This window comes from Buceros rhinoceros, unplaced genomic scaffold (assembly GCF_000710305.1).
Source record: "Buceros rhinoceros silvestris isolate BGI_N320 unplaced genomic scaffold, ASM71030v1 scaffold588, whole genome shotgun sequence".
Taxonomy (NCBI): domain Eukaryota; kingdom Metazoa; phylum Chordata; class Aves; order Bucerotiformes; family Bucerotidae; genus Buceros; species Buceros rhinoceros.
In genome coordinates this window covers 27,986-41,540 of record NW_010426124.1, presented here as the reverse complement: position 1 = coordinate 41,540, position 13,555 = coordinate 27,986, and the positions used below count along the sequence as shown (strand labels likewise).

Below are 13,555 nucleotides of genomic sequence, written 5' to 3'. Positions count from 1 at the left end.
CACTCTTCAGTTCTGAGCCACCAATCACACATCTCTAGCCTGCTGCCCACATGAAGAGTCAAAGCTTCATGGGCAGTAAAAAGGCTGCTAGGCAGCAGCTGCTCCATCACTTCATGATCATACTTCATCGCTTGGTAAACCACAAACAGTTTTCCCTACTAGGTACATCTGGAAATAACCATCTGTACCTCCAGGGGGGAATCATTGCCCTGTGTTAGAAGAATTGGACTTCAGAGAGTTAAGAGATGTGTGAGGGGTTGTGCTCTTCTCTGTCCAACTGAAGAAGGAAAAAAATTATTTTTTTAAACCTAAGCAAGCTTCATGACAGTGAAAGCTTCTTAGTGGGTTACAAGCAAAACCATCACCTTATCTAAATGGACACCTGCTTTACTGCAGGCTCAAGAAAAGCACCCGGGGGGGAAAAAAAAAAAAAACAAAAAACAGCACTAGAGCAAAACACAGGATGCTTCCAGACATTTTCAAGGCTCCCAAGGACCTCACAAGAAGTCACAAATGTCCCACAAAAATCTTGAAGGTGTGGATCCTGTTGGGTTTTTTTTCCCCCATTACCATCGCATCATAGTATGCAATAGGGCCTGCATCTAGACTCCACCAAGCAGGGCTTGGCACTCAAAACCCAAGTGCTTTTCTTAAGTTTTTATCCTCCAAGACAAAAAAAAAATGTCACCTGAAAGCTTACAGATGTAGGCATGTGGTAACAGGCAACTCCCAGTAGACAATGAGGACACCAACAATCAGCATCTCAGCATCATTATGCTTGAGCACTTGAAGGGTCCCAGGAGGGGTTAAGAAAAATAGAACTCTATAGCTAATAGATGATGTGGCTTTGCTCACCTTGCCGCCTGTATTTAACAGTTAGAAATATTGTTATTGGCACCTAATGGTCACTCAGAAGAACAAACAAACCTGAATTTAGTTTCAGTTGCAGGGTTGACAGACCAAGCACGATCCACAAAGTTCATGAAGAACAAAGTAAAGGGTAGGAAAGATGCTCAGCAGTTTGAAAACTGAGAAAAAAACCGGATTCTAGTAACTTCAGGTCTGAAAAGAAGTGTCATGCCCTCAGCTAATTCAGAAACTAAAGAGCCCAAATTTACAAAACAAACAAGCTTTCCCAATTCTAAGAGCTAAGCATCAGCCTTCCCCTAAATTGCTATCTTCTGCTGCAATCTTTGATTTAAACTAAGCCAAAAATCTCTGTTCCTCACTATAGTAAGGCCATATGTAAGCCTATATACAACCCCTAAAAGAAGTAGTCATCTTTTAATATAAATTGTTATTACTTTATTAAAAGCATCTGCAGTCATGATAGGAATAAAAAGGTTTCAGAGCATTTCTTGCTTTTTGAATGCTTGAAAAACACTATGATTTTAAACACAGAGTGAAGAAATTGAGGTTACAGGTTTACTAGTACAAATCTAGAAGTGCCTAAAGAGAAACCATGTTCCAGAATCAGGACCTGTTTGGACTAATTTCTTCTGAATGTCCCTTTTTGTGGCAGACCTCATTGCTCAAACCATTGATTTAATGAAGGCCAGGAAGAAAACTCCAGGATCCAAATCCTATAGTGATACAGTTTTCAGCTACTAAGCGTATTGCAAATTCTTCCACATACATAAATGACAGGAAAAATTGTTTATTAACTGTACCTAATTGGGTCTATTACTTCATGCTCAATCAGATTCACACTGAATAGGCTGCGGGGTGGAGAGAAGAAGTTCAAGTTTATTGAATTAATTTACTCAGGTTAAGAATTTACATACTGGAGAAAAATAAGAAATTCTGAGCCCTATTTTACCCGATGTCACGCCACTCTCTCTGCTTTCCTTCTCTGTTCAGTAATCCAAACACCTTAAATCTGCAAGAAAAAGGGGGAAAGGAGGGAGAATAACCAAAAGCCAGTTAAAATGTAGATTTACAACAGAGGAGATCCTAATTACCTAGGTCCTAAGTGACATTTTGGCCTTTTCTATACAATTTTAGCCAGTACTTTTCTGCAACAATAAAGTATGGTTCCCTACAGACATAAGTTACCTTTATTTTCCAATCAACTAAAGTAGAGCAGAGAAAGGTCAAGCAACCTGACTGACAACAGATATCCAGAGCAGGCTGTTGCACCCAAGAAGCCTGTGCCCAGTTCATTACCCAGCAGAGAGTCCGCAATCACAGCATGCAGCTTCCCTACTTGCAATATGCCAGCACCACAGACCACAGTGGGGAAAAAAATTTTATGCCACCCACAAGTTCTCTGTCCTCCCAAATACTGCTCCTCTCTGCCCTGGCACCAAATCATTCACTCTTGAACCAAGAATCCCATGACCTGCCTTTCTCCAGATAGCAAGCTCCTTCACCCACACTATTCTAGCCCCCTGCCCACTCCCTGCTTCTTCACAGAGCTCTTTCCTAACAAATTTTCCTCCAAGCCTCGTAACAGCTGTTACTGGAAGAAGCTCCCAGTAGTTTGGTCTGTGGTTTCTACTTCCAGCTACAAATTAATGCACACAGGCACAAAGGCACACAATGACAAAGCAAGTACCTGCCCATTAACAGTGGCTAGAAAATACCAGCCTTTCTTGCCAAAGAGTTTCTGCTGTACTGCTCTTCATTCATTTCCATGATTAAGGTTTCTTTCCTCTAAGAATCCTTCTATTCTCTTTTCTCGAAACTGAGTATCTCTTGGGGTCACTGCAGGGCATCATTTCATTTTAATTGCAAGTCCAACATCAATACTCAGTTCATATTTCAGCAGTTCTTGGTTTATCTCAGCTTCTTCCAAAGTGAATGATAATACATTGCTGAGCAATGAGCTCACAAGCAGATGTAATCCAGAGTTGAAGATATCATTGAGACGCTTCCCTTAAAGTTCTCTTATTTTTGCTTCTCCAGAGCTTTCTGCCCTCTGCTGAATGGCACAAGGGGCAAGCCAGCTCAGAGAGCAGCCAAACTCTAAATGGTTCTCTCTCATAACGTATTTCTCAATATGAGATTAAAAGCTTCCTTCTCTTTGCTTCCCCCAAGGGAAAGGAAAATACATCACTTTGGTGGAAAGCCCTGTGAGTGTATACCAGACGAAGGCACTCTATACACACTAACCTGGGTTGCTAGGTTCAGGGTAAGAAGCATAGAAAATTAAAGGACGAATGTCAAGAAGAATTTACAATGCCAGGTTAAACCAGGTGACCTTCACAGAGACCAGGTGACTCAGCATTAAAAAAAAAAAAAAACAAAAAAAACAAAAACACACAACAGCTGCAGGCCAGCTAGGGCCATTTGAACCAGATACCTGTACAAAGACCTGTACCAGATAAGCACTCTGATCTCAAGCAAGTTCCCAGCTATTTGACCCCCACCTTTGTTGGCCAGCTCAGCTAAGGGCCAAGGTGAGCATGAAAAAAAGACAACCTCTCTCACCCGCTGCTCAACCCTTGCAGTGAAAAGGCATTGCCGCTGGAACGACACCTACAGGTGGCCAAAAGACAAGTGAGAGATTTCAGTGAGTTTGGTTAAGATCACAAGTCTTGCAAGAAGCTGTCTCGATACACTGGCTTCAGAACAGCAAGGAATAGAAGACAGGTGTGTTCCAGGCTGAAAGAAAGGCTATGTACACACACATCACCCAAGAGCTCAGGAGGAAAGAGGATGCATTTAAGTTTCAGCAGAAATGACGCAAAGAAATCAAGAGCAGATTTCAAGCCAAGCACTGGCAGCTGCTTTTGTTCCTCACACTGCTGGGCAGGTAATCTTTGAAAAAGAGATGGCAGAACCTCTCTTCTAGACTGGGAAAACAAAAAACAAGCCCTGAAGAATATTTAAGTCCTTATATGGAACAACTTTCCCCTGCTCTTCAAATATGCTTAGTTTGCTCACAGCTACTGAACATACAGCATGCATTCATTAATTAGCGTAGTGATCCATGTTATTCATAAGGCCAGACCAAAGGATTCACAAGATTCTCTCTGGTCTTAAAACATATTCAGAGAACAATTTGACTGAATATTTGAAAACTAATGAGCTACTAGGCTCCTCCTTGCCACCACCACCCCTTGAATTTCAGTGTGTATAATGCAGTGGACAAAATCCACATTTCATTTTTTAGTTCAGGAAGTTTCAAACAAATGCCTTTATATTAATGTTTCAGATCGTTACCCAAATGGAATAAATACGTCCCTCTGCAATGGCAAGTGGAGAAAGAAGAGAGGATGTCTCTGCTTACAGCCAGCAAGTTTTGCCTTGAATGGAAAGAATCTGAGCAAGACATTTTCCACAGATGTTCACGGAAAAACATTTGAGAGTACTGCCACATTTCAAGCCTATTGTGGCAAGAAACACTGAAGTTTTGTGTGCGCAGTCCCCAGTTGATATATAAAAAGCTTACAGGCTTCCTGCCATTCAGACAGATCACACTACACAATGTGTATGCACACTAAAAACCCCTCCTTGAAACACCACTCAACTCAGAGATCTGGGAGGGAGTCAAACCAGAGGGAAGGATTTCCAAGCCTATCACGTCTCTCCATCCCCTGTCAAAGGGGAATCAATAAAAAACACTAAGAAATTCCTCCTACCATTAAAACTTGCACGTAAAATCTTTTAAGGACTTTCTTCTGCTGAAAATGCTGCTTCTGTATTGATCACCTTCTCACTTCATCCCCCATGATACAAGCTGAAAATGCTGTTTAAGTCCAAGCCTTCAAATAGGGAGGAGCCTGGAATACTCTATTTTTCAAAATTATACTGCCTTATTATATCCTCTCCAGCAGTCACATCAAAATGTCTTCATTATACTGTGAGAACCCCAGAAGTCAGTGCAATTGACTCATTAACAGTTTTCCTATCAGGGACAAACACACTCGTAAGCTACTCATCACACTCCACCCCTCAGGATTTAGCCAAGCGGTGCTCCCCAGCTTTTACAGTTGCCTGGAGAACTGCATGCTTGCTTTTTCCTGACCCTTTCCTGTTAGTATCTTCCCTCCAGTTTTGGGAAGTTGCTCATTTTCTCTAGAAACCACTAGCTACCTCAGCAGTTCTGCCTTTCACCATTCCCATTAGGGAAAAAACGGCACTTTTTCTTCAGAAAAGTTTGACAGCTGCCTATACCACAGGATGCAAGACAAGGCCATGATATCGGAGCTGTGCTTTTATAGCTGCTCCATAACTTTGCTATTTACCTCAGTCTCGGTTTGCACCACAGTACACCCTGGCAAACAAAACCAAAGTAACACACCCACAAAACCATTTTCTGTCTTGTATGCCTGATTCCAAATAATTTCCAAGTAATAATTCCACAGTTAGTCCATTTTAACTGTGCTCATCACACATCCTTATCATACCCAGAGATATGTCTAGCAAGGATATCCAAGTAACAGCTGAAAGTTCATCCATCAGTTGAAGAAAGGAAGGTATTTCAAGCCAGATTTTGCTACACGCTAAGATTATTTTGGGAAACAGCTCTCCAGTAAATGGTGCCTCGGATCTCATTTCTCTCTTCATTCTTTTGTAAAGAATGAAAGGCCAACAGGGCTTCAGGACCATCCCTCCCCTTGCTCCAGCCCTGCTGCTGGAATTCACACATTCCCAGGGCAGTTCTACAAGCTGCCTCCCTTTCTTCACTCCATGTTCCAGAAATCCTATCTGGGTGAAGAGGTTGGGAGTAGAAAGTGACAGCAAAAGAAGGTCAAGACTGCAACATGCATGCTTTCCTCCCTTACACAGCTCACAGGTTTCCCTCTGAAACACAGATATTAATAGCACCCTGCCAACTTTTTGGACAGGAGCACAAAGTTTCATAATATGAGCAATGCTGGAAGAATTGCCAACCACCACTTTTCTGCAGGAAACCCTCCACAAGAGCGTGGAGGGGAGGGCTTTGGAACAGCTTTCATTTTTGCTGGTTTCTTGCATCATCCTTTCGCAAACGCTGCTCTCCTACTTTGACCCAGATACAAGAGTAACAAGGCTAAAAGGATAGCCCATTAAACCATCCTGAGAAGATCATAAATCTACAATATTCACTTATGACAGTACTGAGAACAATTACCTTAGTTACAGATGCAACTAGAAGTCAGGCTGCTCTTGCCTAATCACAGATCTTCCAAAAAACCCTACTGCCTTTCTATTTTAAGAATAACAACTCACATGAAGAACAAGGCATATGAGGAGGGACCTTCTCCCAAGCTGCACTTGTGAATAGGAATGGGGGGAGTGCAAAAGGTTTTAGATAAAGCAGCTAACTAGACCTCTCTAGCTTTTGGCCTACACTGAGAGCTCTTCAAAACCATTCAAGAAGTCACCAGCTTGGTTTATCATATCATGAGATGAGCCCTTTGTGGATAAGCGTACTACCAGTATAAAAACAACTCCTGTGGCACTTCCCACTTCCTATCCACATAGCATGATAGAAAGTAAGTGTTAACATGCATCTCTGATGATCCAAACCAATGCTGCCCCTCTCTCCCTCCCCCCAACAATATACCAGGACAGGCAGCTTCTCCAGAAAAATCTCAACAGGCAGGCTATCTTACAGTTGAAGGTGAGGGTTTCAGCAAGTATGTGAGGAACAGGATACACTTCTGGGTACTGGAATTCATCCCAATTTGTGGAGATTTGCAGTCCTGCCACAAGGGGCCTCTAATGTCTTCCAGTGGCAGAATACACTTGCTGACATGGCTGAAATGTTACTATTGCCTTCATCTGACTGTTTTCTGCAGTTACATCAACTGGAAGGTGTCCTCAGGTAATTTAATGTTACAGTAATTGTCTGTTTTGGAACAGAAATCCAGTTTATATTAATGTTCTTCCAGAACAGCCACTACTTAACAGCTATCTAGTGATAGAGCGGGACATGTGGCAGCAGTTACTCTATACTGAGAACAAGCTCTGAGCCTGCAGACCCATAAAAGCTGCATTAGTAAAGAAAAACCCAGCAGTTATGATTAAAGCCAATTCATTAAACATCTTCCTGTAAACAATCAATCGCACAAAGGACACAAGCGCCACCATAGGAGACAAGCATAGCTCTCATCCATCATATCATTTGGAGACCCCTTTCATGTTCCAAAGACTAGATATTTCCCAGAGAAACCACTTGGAAAGCATCACAGAACTCTGCCCACTCTGGTCTTAAACACACAACTGCTAGATTCTATACCAACCTGACGTCTGGAAATCTATCCGGATAGGGTTGGATAAGCCATTCACTGCTTCACGCCACATGCCACCACCACCTGGAGACCAGGCAGTCACCACACAACGATACAGCCCAGCATCAGAAATCTGGGTCTGATACATCCTGTAGCGGAACTCATTCTCTTGGACCTTCTCCAGAACCACGCCATCCACACGAGTTTGGTCTGTCCAGTCTTCCAGCCGCACTACTGAATCCTGGTTCAAGGAGATTATGCGAGTGGTTCCATTCGGATTTGACTGATCCGTCAGTGGCTTCTCAGCTGTAATGAGGACAGAATAGCGAGGCGTCTTGATGTTTTTTGAAGACACTTTGCATGTCATCTCAAAGGTGTGGCCTGCTACAAAGAATGGCTTCAATTTCACTGCCTCCACTGTAAGTGTGTAATCTGAAGAGGAAAGAAAATAAGCAGCAAGAGAGGGGTTAATAAATAGATGGAGATATTTCTGCATGACCATTCAATCAGAAGATTACAAATAAGCAAAGTACATTTCTTGGAGAGACAAATCCCAGTGCATTTATCTAAACACACTTGGACATCCCAGAATATTACTAAGCAGCACACACACCAGTACACAATAATTTGGGTCAAGATGCAAGAATTCGAACGAACACCAAATACTCAACAGACAATGCAATATACACAGGTCATAGCATGACAGGACCCTCAGGATTTTTGTATGCAGGAGTAAAGATACTAGTTAGGCAAGACTCAAGAGTCCCAGTTTTACACCAGATCTGGAAGAGCACCCTCAGCAAGTGGGTACAAGGACGCTCCTGAAGTACTCACAACTAGTGACAAAAGCTGTCACTAACTGAATCAGCAGCACTTCCTGCAGCTTCTTTTATTTCCCTTGAAAATCCACCCTAACAGCAATCCAGGCACATTCAGCCGAACTCTCAAGATCAGTTGAAAATGCATGGCAAAAGAGGTGGTGGTAACAGAATCTCCATCCCCAGCACCACCATATAAAACGCCTCTGTGTTGAAAGAGTTCAGTGTACCTATACCTCTGCCTCCATGTGTGATCTTTTCCTTTGCATCTCATGCATTCACCTGCATACAAGCTGATGAGAAGCCTTGACCTAACAGCTCATTTGGCATCATGAATGCCAGCAAACCTTACTGCTCAGTTTCCTTCTCTTTCTTCAGCATTCTTATGGCTGCCAGCTCCTCAATAGTAAGAATCTCTTAATTATAGGGTCTGGGGAAATTATACACCTAGTAGCACTGCCCTGAGACATAAAAAATACAAGCTCACAGTGAGAAACTGAGAAAATGAGGAGTGACTGAAATCAGAACCAGATAAAAAGAAAAGGGAGTTGCTAGTTTCCTGGTACTGTGATCAAAAGCCATCCTGCACACCCAGATTCTTCCTAAGGAGAAGAGAGCTGTGGCAGATTATATAGCTTACAGCTACTATCCAAAGTAGTGGCATCGAAAAAGAAAAAAAAAAAACCCAAAAAACCAAAACACACACACACAAAACCAGAAACACAACAACAACAAAAAACCACCAAACCAACAAGTCTGAATTTGTGGACTTACTTTGTTGCAGCATATTCTCCCTTTCCCCTTTTATAAAAAAATTACTGTAGACATGTTAAGCAAAAAACTATACAGATCACCTTTATGCAAGGTGAAACTTCTCAAGAAAAGGGAGATAAGCAATGGGGAGATTGTAACACATTCCCCAAAATGGAACTAAATGCAGTAATATTTATGCCCTCTCCACAAGAGCAACAAGATACTTGTCAAGATTACATTTTGCAGTGTTTTGCCTTCAAGCAGCAGTTTTCACAATGAGTAAACACAGCCCACAAGATGAGAAACCTGGTATGACAACTTTAAATCAGTACTATATAAAGCAGATCACAGTACAAAGCTATATAAAGAAACAGCAGGAGCAGTGAAGGCTGAGCTGCTTCTAGTGGTCTAGCTGAGCACAGAATTACTTGATACTCCACAGCAAACCCCCCTTCACACTTTCACCCACTAAGCAAGTGGGAATACAAAAGTTGCACATTTAGGCACTCAGAGTACAATTATAATGGAAGTTGCAGAGAGTCATTCTCTCCTCCCTTGAGAGAGAGCTCATCATGCATCTCATTCTAGATTTCGAATCCATGTTTTCCTCCTCCTGTGTCCACAAGATCTTGGTATCAACCTCCTCATAAGACTGCAGTATTTAGGAGCCTAGCGCAGATCAGCTTGCCACATATTTTAAGCATACAGATGACAATTATATTTTGCTCCAAAACCAGAAGCACAAGCAGCTGGCCATACTTTTCTGCCACACAGTGCTGTTTTCTAGGCTTTAAGAGGAGGCTGTGAGCAAAAATCCCTCCTGATGCAAACGTTCTTTATGCTGTTGATCTTCATGTCTGGGAGCCAGGTCTTAGACACTGAAAAAGAAATCTTGCATTTAGTCTCTCATACATACAGTTAAGACAAATACCTTTACATTATCAGAGCAGTACAGATGTAGCTACAAAGAGACAACTCTCCCTACTGCCTGGGCTCCAAATGCCTTAAACTGCTCCCTGAGCCACAGGTCAGGCAGCAGTACACAGAGGAGTGTCTTGTCCCCTACAAGGCCAGAGCAAACTTTGTTCCTAGACATCCTTTGTTGACTATCCATTTGAGGGCAATAGAAAACACTGCTTTTACCAATTATTTTTGCTAAAAAAAAAAAGAAGAAAAGAGTGGCAGTAGCAGGGGACAGCCACAAAAATGCTGTCTGTAGAGTTTGTGGAAGAGAACATTTGAGGCCCAGAGATGCAGCTGGAGAACAGTGAGTGCTAGAATGGAAAAGGGTAAAAAATTAGAGTGCTGAACAGAAAACAAGGAAATATATTCTTGTGAAAGTCCTTTCAAAGGATCTTTCTACCTTTTAAAAGTCCAAAGCTCCTTAGGTTGGATGAATACAGAAGGCACAGACGCCTCCTCTTATGTGAGACCATAAGAAATGCAGATCAGAACAGAGAAGACTACACAAAAACCAGCACATACAGGTGTTGAATGTTTCTTGTTGCAAGAAAGTAAAAAAAAAGAAATCAAGTAATGCTTCTGAATCTGCAATTATATTGGAGACCTCCATACGTAGTAAAACAAAAAAGCTCCATATCCTATCAACTAGAAAAGCCTGAGTCACCCTTCTTACCAGCACAGTTCTGTGCCAAAATTGTTCTCCTTCCGTAGCAACAGACAAAATTTAATTAGCACTCCATCACCCCTGCCTAGAAAAGCATGTAGTTGTCTCTGCATGTAACAGTGCATGTTATGAGAAAGAGGAGAGATCAAAAATTTGGCACTTAGGTTAGAAATAATAGTAATCTGCAAATAAAGTTAAGTGCAAGAGTTTCTGAATGTTTCTGATGTTAACAGAAACTACTCATCAGATCTTGTAGCATAAGATGGGCCATTTTCTTCCAAGAACTACAGCCTGAGATCTCATTTCTGATATTCTGAGAATTGACAAGGAAGCAATGTTTATGTCTAGACTGCTACCCTGCATGCTTGCCCCTCTGTACGCATGCCTGCTATCCCGTGCATACTCTCAACTCCCTCTTGTAAAGCTCCATGAATAAAAAGCACAATAAAACACACCCTGGTCGGTCATATAGAGAAGACTGCAATCTGCAGAGTTTATGTTGGAAAGTGGCAGGGGAAGGGATCCTAAGCAAACCATAGCCAGAGCTTATAACTAGTTTGGGCAGTACTCCAAGACAGAAGGCTAGCAGAAGAAATCCTAGCCAAATGATTCAGATAAAGTCTGCGAAATAAACTGTACTTTGGACGCTGGCAGTGCATGTTTCTGCCCTCCATCACTGGCCAGTCCAAATGGTTAAGCCAGACTATAATTGTCCTGTTGCTCTCCACCAGAAACTGCATGCTCAGCTTCAAGAGAACTTCCTGGGTAGTGACCAAAAAGAGTTGTCACCTAATCTAAACCAGTCAAATTGCTAGAGAAACTTAACAACTACACGGGCCAGGAGACTTTAGAAAAACAGCAAATGCCTTCCCTGCACTCCACTGACTCCGGTCAGAAAAGCAGCGTAACAGCCACAGCTAACAGTAACCTCAGAGCCTAAAGTCTTAGCAGCCTCAAGTAACACCATCGCAATATTCATAAAGGCTTCTTCATCCCCCAGTGCACTGGCTAGATTGCAAGTACAGAGAATGCAACAGACATTAAGGTAATGACAGCTTTGCCTTCATAGAAGGAGGCCACACAACACCCTGAGGTGCAACTGTAGCCCCAGCAACTCTGATACCAACAGCTCTGAAAATACGGCAGGCACACCAAGGCCTGCACCACACCTAATACACAGGCATGCGCCGCAACAGCTCTTCCCACTGCTGCATGCGCACTAGACCACCCTCACTGGCCTGCTCCCCCGCCAAGCAAAGAGCACAAACACTTCACTCATGCAGCTGTGGGCACGAGGATCTCAGCCGCCCCTGACAGAGGCTTGTACACCTAACTTCATGCACTTACTTGTCCCTACATCCCAACTGGCATGTGCTCCTGGTAGCTTGATGCCATGGGTGTGAGAATTTCCTTGCTCGAGAGGAACTGCATGTTTGCACTATGCAGCATCTATTATACATCAGCAATAGTAAAGACAAGTGGATGGCTGAAATATTACCTGTTTCTCTATTCACAGGTCTTTCTGAAAGATTAAGATGCCCTTGCTCCCAATTAAATATGATGGGAGGGCCTGTGCAAGCATTTAGGACAAGCAACATTACATTAAATACAATTATTTTGTAAATTTAAGACAGAAGTATTAACAAAACCACAAATAATAGCACTTCAGGGATTTGACATTTCAATTAAAAGGTAACGTTCTCTTTTGCAAAGGCTTCCACAGTGACCCGAAGTTAACACTGGTTTAGAAAACAAACACCAGTTCTGCATTCCACTGCAAACAGTGACTGTGATTTAAATATAGGCAGTACTCACACAAACTAGCAAATAAAATTATCTTTTAAATTATCAAACTTTTTCTGGGTTGAAAATCATCTACAGAGCCAGTCAAAAAAGGTTTCCTCCCTTCCTTTAGCCCTTTTTACTGATTGGAATTTGTACTCTAAATAAGCAATAATTAATAATATAATTTAGGCTGAGATGAGATAAAGATGCTTTCATCGTCATCTTAGCAGGGGAGAGGGTAGAAGAGGTAGAAACAAGTCAGGCAGACTTCTCAAAAACATTGTCAAAAACAATGGTGATCTACGACAGCAATTGGCTGTATTTGCAAAGCTGAGTAAGCAGAAAGACATGTGAGTGTTACTGGTCCCTACAGAACAAAATAGAAAAAGAAGACTAAAAAACCTCAAGTGTAAATGGGCAAACATGCAACTTATTACACAGACACAAAAAGGACTTTGACATCTTCACATGTTCTTTAAATTTCAAGCAAAGGCTTCCTGATTCTGAACACCCCTCTGCACTGACTCGCAGACACAACAGAAGAAATGGGTTTTTTCCCCTCAAAACTCTGAACAACCTTTTCCACAGAGGGATTTCTCCAAGGTCTCCTCCCCAAACACTGCTCTAAAGCTAACACAGACAATGCAAGTAATGAAATAGTCGGAAGAAAAGCCTCTATGTAGGCACAAGTTCTCCAAGGAAAAGGCAAATTTCTCTTCTTTCTTAGGCAAATGGGAGCCTGGCTGCTCGCTTTTATAAGTGCTGGAAGCAGTTAGGGACTTATATCACCAGAGATACTTGTCAAAACAACAGTCAGAGAGCAGAGGCAGCAGCAGATTAACTCCTACATAATTGCTGGCTACAAGACTGGGCTCACAGCTGAGTCTGGAGCTCATACGAATAGGATATGGCAGGGGACAGGGCACACAGAAAGGCATCTGGGGCTAGGCTGCTGAAAGAACAAAGAGGGAGAGGCCCACGAGGAGTGGAAGGGAAGAAAGTGAAATCCAACCTATATATTGACACCCCGCCCCCTCCCCCCCACATATACCTATAACATGCTTTTTCAAGAGGACAAGGTAGAAAAGCTCACTTTCACATCATAAATACCCCAACCAAGTTTTGCCAACAAAACATACTTCTCAGCATGGGGACTATAGCATTTGCGCTGCAAAATTACCAGAGTTTTTGGAATAAAACCAGAAACAAGGGAATGTTCACACCTGTCACAGTTTGTTTTCCCTCAGAAATATCAACACAGGCTGAGACTTTTCAACTCCAGCTGGTCTCTCTAGTTGCTCCAAAGGCGATGATCCATTACGCATGCATGCATATACACACACACACACACTCTGTGTGGTGGCATAACTGAACTAATTGTGACCAGCATTCAGCATTAATGAGATATC

General features: G+C 42.3%; 1 protein-coding gene across 1 annotated transcript in view; it reads right to left on the bottom strand.

The window, feature by feature from the left end:
• Positions 1-13,555, bottom strand: part of PTGFRN (prostaglandin F2 receptor inhibitor) — a gene marked incomplete at its 5' end in the record, with an annotated part of 37,383 nt that overhangs the window by 12,390 nt on the left and 11,438 nt on the right. The window contains one exon of the mRNA XM_010141344.1: positions 7,176-7,595. Coding sequence (XP_010139646.1) covers positions 7,176-7,595 — 420 coding nt within the window. The remainder of the gene's footprint in view (positions 1-7,175; positions 7,596-13,555) is intronic.